This window comes from Prunus mume, linkage group LG1 (genome assembly GCF_029339155.1).
Source record: "Prunus mume cultivar Tortuosa linkage group LG1, ASM2933915v1, whole genome shotgun sequence".
Taxonomy (NCBI): Eukaryota; Viridiplantae; Streptophyta; class Magnoliopsida; order Rosales; family Rosaceae; genus Prunus; species Prunus mume.
In genome coordinates, this window is record NC_142698.1 from 30,633,787 (window position 1) to 30,642,696 (window position 8,910).

Consider the following 8,910-nt stretch of genomic DNA (forward strand, 5'->3'; position numbering starts at 1 on the left):
TTCCATTGAGGGATCCCTCAAATAAGCTTATTTGAGGGACACCCCTTGTAGGGCGCACTCCGGATTGTATTTCACTAATCCAAACCGTCTATTTTGTAGATACACATTCAAAGATCATCTATACAAAAAATCACTTGAATCCGATATCATTTGACCATTCAATTGAGTTATTGAAATTTTAGTACTTTCTTGAAGCACCGTGTTCATTGATTTTGTAGGACACAATTGGATGTCGAAACGGTTTTCGATTTGTCTAATTTTTTGTAAGGATGATCTATGAATGAAGACCTAAAAAATAGATGGTTTTGATCATTGGAAAAAAAATTGTAGGGTACCCTAAAGGGCATCCCTCAAATAAAATTATTTGAGGAATCCCTCAATAGAAGGGGACTGTATATATATATGTATGTATATATATATTTATAGTATATGTGTATGTAAGTAAAATATAATATAATATAATAATAATAATAATAGTAGTAGTAGTAGTAGTAGTAATATATGTTATTAGTATTACAATATATAATATATGCATCTTATACATTGGTGAGCATGAGACTAGTTAATCCTCCCTTTCCACATGGGTTTAGTAGTCCCCTCCTAAGGAGGTGTTTTTGGTGGGCCCGATATTAACAATCCCATCTAAGACTAGGATTAGATGAAACAAATATGGTACTAAATTTAGTCCAAGCCAAGCTTATGTAACAAACGACCTCTTAATAAATAGTGCTTCTTTGACCCATAAAAATATCATTTGGCGCAATTTACCAAATCCTATGTAAGATGCATGCGCTCCTTTAAATATTTTTTTGGGGAAATATTTTTAAATACAAAAATTAAGGGCTTTTTTGGTTTTAAGTTCAAAGCCTAAAAAGCCTGTTTGGTAGGCCTATTTTCAAAAACCCAAATAAAAAAATTCAAAAATACCCCATTATTAAAAACAAAAAAAGTGTGGTTTTACAATTCTCTCTCTCTCTCTCTCTCTCTCTCTCTTGTATGGTACCCGATCGGGATTGTCTTTGGGAACCAATACCACCAAAACCACTGAAGCATGTTCAAGCGGCGTAGGGGAGTTGGAGTTGTTGTGCACCACCAAAATTGATAGGGTTATGCCTCACATCTTTTTCCCTTTTTTTTTTAATTAATTTCAATTTGGGGATTAGGTTTCTAATTTTTTGATTTTAATTTTAATTGTTTTAGATTTTAAAAATAGTTTGGAGTTCAATATGAAACAAGTTTTTAGATCTTAAAATCACTATTTGAAAACTCATGTTTTTAAAAAGAATCATAGTTTTTTAGTTTACTTTTTTGAATAGGATACCAAACATAACCTAAGTGTTTCTCTGTACTTGAGAGGGAAAAGGATATCCATATTGTCAAATTGAATATTAGATTGTGCTTCGCTTAATTATTGTGTGAATGTGTCATTGAAATTTATTGTCAAATAAGTAAAACATTTGTAAAGAGCTAATTTTTTTTTTTTTAAAAGGACATTTCCAATTGAGAGGAACGATAATATACTAAATTCACACATATTACACGGATCTATGACTCGAATTCAGAAATTGAAACCTTACCTAAAGGAGTAAATATTTCAAATCACTACACTAATGAGTTCTTTGCGCAGGTAACTAGTGGTTACATACGCTCTACGTTAAGTGTTTAATATTCCCGTCTTTCAATACGGTTTGTCTCAGAAAATATATTATTACCATTCCTCATTAAGAATATTGTAGGCTTTATGTGCCTTATCCGAATCACATAAGAAAATTTGATTGGTCGGTGTTGTAGCCAAAAGTAAGAATAAAGAGAAATAATAATGTGCATTGACTTGTTCAAATCTCAATTCCCAAGGGAGACACTCGCATTAAGGGTCCCTGTCCTTCTTGCAAGGTGAAATGAGGCGAGAGGACGTGCGAAGTATAGTCTAGCTAAGGATTTCAACCAACAAGTACACATAAAATCTGAGCTTTCTGTATGATGTGCATGGTCCCTAGGTGAAGCTTGAGCATATCTTTGTGACACGTGGCATGATATCAGAAGGGCGTCCACACACCATATCTTTACGCTCGGAACTGTTTGGTTCACAAAATGGGACACACTCGAGCACTGCTTCAACTGTTGCCATTTCTGCTGAAACAGCACGGTGGGTATACTAACTGTCATTGACGGGTAGTTCCTTACCCACACACCTGAAGTCATAAATTTAACTGTAGAAGCTCTCAAAATTTCTTAGACGAAAAGTACTCTTAAAATCTAAAAGATATCACCTTCATTCATAATTTATGGTAAAAAAAACACTACAGCCAAAATACAAAACCTATAAACAATTAATCAATCAACAAACAAAAGCCTTATCCAATAAATCAAACCAATATCAATAAACTATAAATTTCATATACAAATAATCATAAATTCAATTTCAATCAAATAGTTCACAAATCATCATCATTTGGACAATTTAGTTTAAGACTAGAAAATTTCTCAATTTGAAAAATAATGTGGGGCCAGCTGTGATGGCAAGCGATGGTTGTTAGGGTTTGAAAGTTCACAAAAGGTCTTATGTTCGAATCCCTATGACATTGTTTGTGTGTATGTGTAAAATCCTGCTCCTTTCTAGTTTAGACTATCACTTATACTCCACAAAAAAACACATTCAAATGTTCTAAACTTGCTAATCAGTCATCATCTAAACCAACCTGTAAGCAAAAGAAGAAAACACAAACCGAATCCCAATTTCGTATGTGTAAAATGACAATACATTTTTCTAAATTTTTTATATTAAAAAAACTTATTTTCCTTTTAGAAATATCATTCTTGATTCTTTCAGTACATAAAGCAGATTTTCCCAAACTGAGTTTCTTCCACATTATTTCTATCTGTACCATATCTAAGGGTGAAACTTTTACCGTGACTTAAGGGTAAAAAATTTCTCAGAGTACACAGACCCAAAAAGCAGAAGCCTCTGCGGGAAAAATGGTGATATATAAGGGTTACCGCTTATAGGTAAAAACCTAGACTTTAACGTTTATATATATACCCTTCAGTTATAGGGCACCCTCCCCCGTACATAGACTCATTGTTAGGGCATGCCTTATATAAAGTACAACTAGAAAAAGATAATGTACAGCCCGCTAGAGAAGCCTATAATAGAAATTGTTCGGAGTCTGATAACATAATTATTTATATGGTAACACGGGTCTAGCAAGAGTAGATTATTCTTCTATTATAATTATTTTCGAGCAAAGGGTAAATAAACTTACACGAGACATAAACTAATACAGATAGCAACACTAGGAAGAAGGGGGGCGTGCAATACTTCCTCTAATTAATCATTATGTTAGGCTAAACGCAACCCCCTGGTTTATTATAATTGTAGTTATCCATTTCAAGTTCTAGCTTGGTGTCGGCTTTTTCTGGGTACTTGTTTTAGCGTCTTCTTGCAGCAGTTTCCCTTTGGGCATTGAAAAAGACAGCAGCCACAGGAAGGCCGAGGTCGTTTGCTTCTGCAAATTTTCGTGTGTTGAAGTGGTCTTTTGAAGGAGGAGGGATCACTGTCTGCCTGCCTTTCTGCTTGAACAGAAGAAACACAAACCTGTGGATCCCTATGTTTGGCCTTGGTATTTCATATTTCACCATCTCTTTTCCTGCTTTTGATTATAGCATGAAAAGAAAACAAAAAACAAACAAAAAAACCATATTAATTAGTTAATATTCATCATCATCTACTCTCTCTCTCTCTCTCTCTAAGAGCATGAAGGGACATACCAAATGTGGTATCAGTTGTGCCTGGGATGTCATTCACTATCCTGTAATCAAGATGGCAGAATTAGCCATATTTTTAATTGACCGAAAAAATAAAAACACAAAGAGTACATATTTTAAGCTTAAGGAGCATTTTAAATGCATGTGTATGCAATTAAGTCTATATCTTGTCTTCTCATGTTGGTTTTTGTCAAAAATTTACAAGGAGAAATGGGAACTCTCTCTCTCTCTCTCTCTCTCTCTCTCTCTCTCTCTCCCCATCATGATTTAACAAAGGAAGAAAAACTATATACCAAGTCAATTATGTAAACCCACAAACTTAAAACCAAAAGAATATTTAGACTCAAGGAGAGCGTCTATAGTTTTTGAATCTGCATAATTAGTGAGGTCTTATAAAATTCGTAATGCCTAATTACTAACAATAGTTCTCAAGGCTAGAATTAAGGATTTTATTTTCGTATTTTTATTTCGATGCAGATAAATGCCCTGTCATCGTGCCCTGTGAACCATATACCCCATAATTAGGGCACAGGTTATTTAATTGGAACTAGGTATATAAAAATTAGTGGCATCATTAGCTTGTCTCTTTTCCTCATTTAAATCCTATTCCTGATCATATCTCAACAGAGGATTTACCAGTGTAAATGCTCCCTTAGGTAGGGGTCACTAGGACCGGGAACATCTGGATCGGTCATAACCTGCAAAAAGGAAAAGATGAATTCAAATTAAATCCATATTTAGAGAAGAAAAAAAAACTAGGTATTAATGAAAGCAAGAAAAATATAGCTGGGAAGTAGACATATGTACCAGTGTAAAGAATGACCTCAAATCGCCTCCATGAACCTCAACCTTAGGCTTGAGGGTTAGTGAGGAAGGAAATAGCTCATGACCATTATAAACCTTCTTGTTGGAGTTGTAAGTGACTGTCATTTTTACACTTTGGGAGAAGGAATCAACAACATCTCCAATGACTCTCCCAACCACAAGAGGATCTGACATCTTTGCCATGATGAAATTAGATGTACACAACCTTTCTGTTTTTCTTGAGGAAGCAGGGTTTGTTAATTGGCTTTGGATTGGAGATACCCCATATTTATAGTGTTGTTGAGAGAAGAACCCTTGAAGAGATGGAGAATCCATGAAAGTTCAAGGGACGTGGGGAGGAAACAAAAAGTTTGAGAGAGGTAAATAAAAAGTTGAGGATAGTGTTTTCTATAATTGCTGAACTTTCAAGGCAAAGGGTATCCTGAAAAATATATATTTTTATTATTTGTTTTGTTTTTGGTTACAAGCATTTGTAGGTTTTTGAATGTGTTCATGATTTATCCGAATTGTAAACTCATTTCCTCACATCCTAGCTCCTTTCCAACTTTGGCTAGCTCCAAAGCCCTTTAATTTAACAAAAAATGTGACGGAGGATCAACTGTGCTAACGAAAGTGGAGTTGAGGAACTATAGCAGTCACCGTCGAAGTTTTTTATAGCAAGATCGATATTAAACCAAGAAAATAAAGATTGAGCAATTTGGAAAACCTCACATTCGCTGTAGAGTCTGAAGTTTAGACTTCAGTCTTTTTTGTGTACGTACCTCTGCAACGTGTTGTAATACTTTTACAACTATCACATTATCTAAGCGAGCGCACACACTAGCTAAGCAAAAATAAAAGAGATTGGGATTTGATGTGCTAGATTATTCCAATTCTATATTCTTTTCTTCTTTTTTTAAATATGTATTTCTAAATTAATTATTGATGCATATGCGTGTCTCTCTGCATGTACATTGTGTGTGGTCCATTGTTATGTATTGCTAAATTATGATGGTCATGGAGGAGTTAGAGAAACACTTGTGTGAAACATGAATAGCACTATTTTATTATTTTCGACTAATTGCGGCATGTCACACGTGATAATTTGTTTATGTGGCAGTTTGTGATTGGTTAGGGATAACAAAAAAGTGTTATCCCCGTTTCATACAAGTTTTTCTAAAGGAGGTGAAGTAAGTACGCACAAACAAAACTTAAGACATTTTGTTTACGGACAAATTACAGTTTGACAAGTTCATATGAACCTTTTTATTTCAATTCAAATTACTTATTTATATATGTGTCAGATTGTGATTTGTTGATTAAATAAAAACAAATGTTTATTTTTTATATATCTCTCTATTGTGTGTGTGTGTGTTGTGGGTTGGGTGGGTGGGTGTTTTGGGGGGAGGGGGAGCATTTGTGAAGGTTTCATTTTCTGTTTTTTTTTATTCTTTTCTTCAACAAAAACAATGGATATTAGAAGGATTGAATTCTGCTAAAGACATTCTCAAGCTGAGAAAGTCCCCTGGCCTTTTGTACAAATGTTTAAGAAATTAAGGTAAATTTTTGAGATGGGTCTTGTTTGAACATTCCCAAACTAACAAGTTCACAAGTGAAATTACCAATTTAAGAGTTATACTTTAAGTAGAGCTGTGGGTATAAAGCAACTCCACCAGCCCCAAAAGCCATAAACGTAGGGGTAGTGGTAAGGAGTCATTTCAACAAAGTGAGATTCAGTTGGGTCATTTCTGTTATTGAACTAGTAATGGGGAGAAAGTGGGGTTGCTAAATACAGAATCCTTAACACTCATTTTTCTTTGGGATTACATTTGATAATGTTAATCACTGAGTTTGTACTATATTTTTTTTTTCTAGCATCTTTCCTGATCACGATTCTGCCATTAATTTTATTTTCCACTTCTTCTAGGGCATACAAATATTTTACACTCTACATGTACAAGAGAGCTAGCTATAATGCTTAATTACTTTTGATTAGACTATTGGTAGATTGCATTTTGTCACTGAGGTAGTAGTTTATCTAAGGACCATATATTTTAAAAGAAAGTGTTACTAATGATGTCAACATCAATTTACACAAGTGGTTCATGAACTTTTGAAAAGTTCTTAAATCAATCAATGCGCTACTTCATCTTTTTCTGTACATATCAATTTGGTATTTGACATCACATTATGACAAAAAATTTGCTAAAATTAGTCACATAGTATCACATGAATTGAAACAAGTATTACCATCAAAATATAACTCGTTTTAGTTTTAAAACTCATGCTTTTGCTCAAAATGCAAGGAAATTTTTCTAAATTTTGAGTTTCATGTATGGGTTCCATCAAGGAGAACAAATAGCTTTGAAAAGCAAAAACATGAAGATTTTGAGGAAATGTGACGAAAAGACCAATTCTCACCTATAATTTGTGTTATGGGTGGATATGATGTATAATTTGATGAATATAGTCCTTTAAAGTTTGACATGTGTTGTTAAGTGGCCAATTTTCACGAAGATTTTATCGAAATGTGTACTAAAAGATTAAAGATCACGTTGGTTGATTTGAAAGTCATATAACTCAAATGAGGACTTCCAAAAAATTTAAGAACCATTCGTGATAAAAACGCTAAATATATTTCCATTAAAAAATAAAAGGATTTTGCTAAAGCATGAACAGCAACAACAGATCACCACAAGAAAACATGTTTCGGCCTAGAAGTCAAGAAATTGAAAATAACTTATCATCTAGACAAGTGCAACTGGGTCACTTTTTTCTGCTGCACTACATATTCCATATCCACATTCAAAATTAATCAGAAGATGGAAAAGAGCAAGAATATGTTTAACCATTGGTACTCTAGGTGCTAATTAATCATAATTAAGGACCCTAGAAGCTATAGCTACATGATGTAGGGGTATTTCCTTGATGTGACTGCCCATACAGCATGATCTTCCTAATCCCATATGCCGGCCGGCCGGCCCCATCATATTGAACCTTGAGCTAGCATTAATATTTAACAAAAATAATTGAGGACGAACTTTCGGTACAAAACATGGAACTTAAAATTTACGAAAGTTCGAATCTGGAATAAAAAAAAATTAAAAAAAAGGCTTATTAAGAGCATCTTCAAGACCCCACAAAATATTTCCCCAATTAGATAGGTAAAGTCACGTCAAACAACGTAGTTCCAAGAAATTTCACAAACCAAGTCACCAAATTGGGAACCTCACCACTCCTTGCTCTTGCGTTTTTGAAGTGACTAAAAAATTTCTATCAGAGAAAAGCAACAATGAATGTGATATAAAGAAACCAATTAATAAAGAGACTTGTAATTCAAAAACTACAAAAAAAAAAAAAAAAACTGAAATTTGAAGTCAGTCCAAGTGTAAAACTCTTAAGTAACATATTAGAGCAGTTCCAACAACAATGGCTGGGGGGCGTTTAGGCCCAAAAACAGTCTCCAGTAGCAAGGGCTGGCCCGAGCAGGAGGTGGGGCCCACGAAACCAGGCCAACCCTTAGGCAAGATGAGCCCGAGTTCAAGCTCGGGTTTGCTAACGTCAACAACAAATTTTTTTAAAAAAAAATCGAAAAAATACAAAAAATTTCAGATTTTTAAAAAATAAATACTTAGTTATAGTTTTCACTTCCCACACCAAATTCTATACAAATTTCTCTCCTCATATCTCATGTGAATAATTGTTGCTATGATAATGGGTGGAAACATCACAACCTTTTGCAAGAGCAGCCACTATTCACGTGAATAGTAGCTGCCATAGCCTCTCATTGCCATGGCAAAGGGAAAACTGGTGGAAGTACTCTTATTGTCTTCAAAGTGTCACGTACATAAATAAACTTGTATTTAAAGAGCTACATTTAAAGAGTCTCTTGAAGATGCTCTAAGAGCATTTTTGTTTTGTCTATTTACAAACAAAAGTTGGGTGCATATGTGAAAGTGTTATTATTAATATTTTTTTTATTGAGAAATTCTGATATTACATTCAGAATTCATCCAAAAAGGCCACTAGCTACAAACGGCAAATAACTATATCCACAAAGAACCATTACAATAATGGAGAAATCTAACATCAAAATAAAAACAATCAGGTGCGCCTCCACTAACAATCACACAGGACTAAAGAATCTCTAGCAATGGCATTTCAACTAAGATTGCAAATTTAGAACTCAAAAATAGATCAAGCTTGAAAAAATCAAGCCATAACAAAACAAATAAAACTCTCACAAAAGAGAGGTGAGAAGTGATAAAATATGAGAACTATGATAGAATATTTGTTTGTGGAAATTTTCTGTGTATACTTCTCCTTATAGGAGGTCATATT

The 8,910-nt window shown here is 34.0% G+C and overlaps 1 protein-coding gene across 1 annotated transcript; it reads right to left on the reverse strand.

Annotated features, from left to right (window-relative positions):
• Positions 1 to 3,209: 3,209 nt before the first annotated feature.
• Positions 3,210 to 4,964, reverse strand: LOC148921582 (CEN-like protein 2). Its single transcript, XM_089044043.1, has 4 exons — positions 4,573 to 4,964; positions 4,402 to 4,463; positions 3,769 to 3,809; positions 3,210 to 3,647 (listed from the first exon to the last, which is right to left on the reverse strand). Exons 1-4 carry the CDS (start codon positions 4,903 to 4,905, stop codon positions 3,430 to 3,432), a joined length of 654 nt encoding a protein of 217 aa, XP_088900169.1. The 5' UTR covers positions 4,906 to 4,964; the 3' UTR covers positions 3,210 to 3,429.
• Positions 4,965 to 8,910: the final 3,946 nt, after the last annotated feature.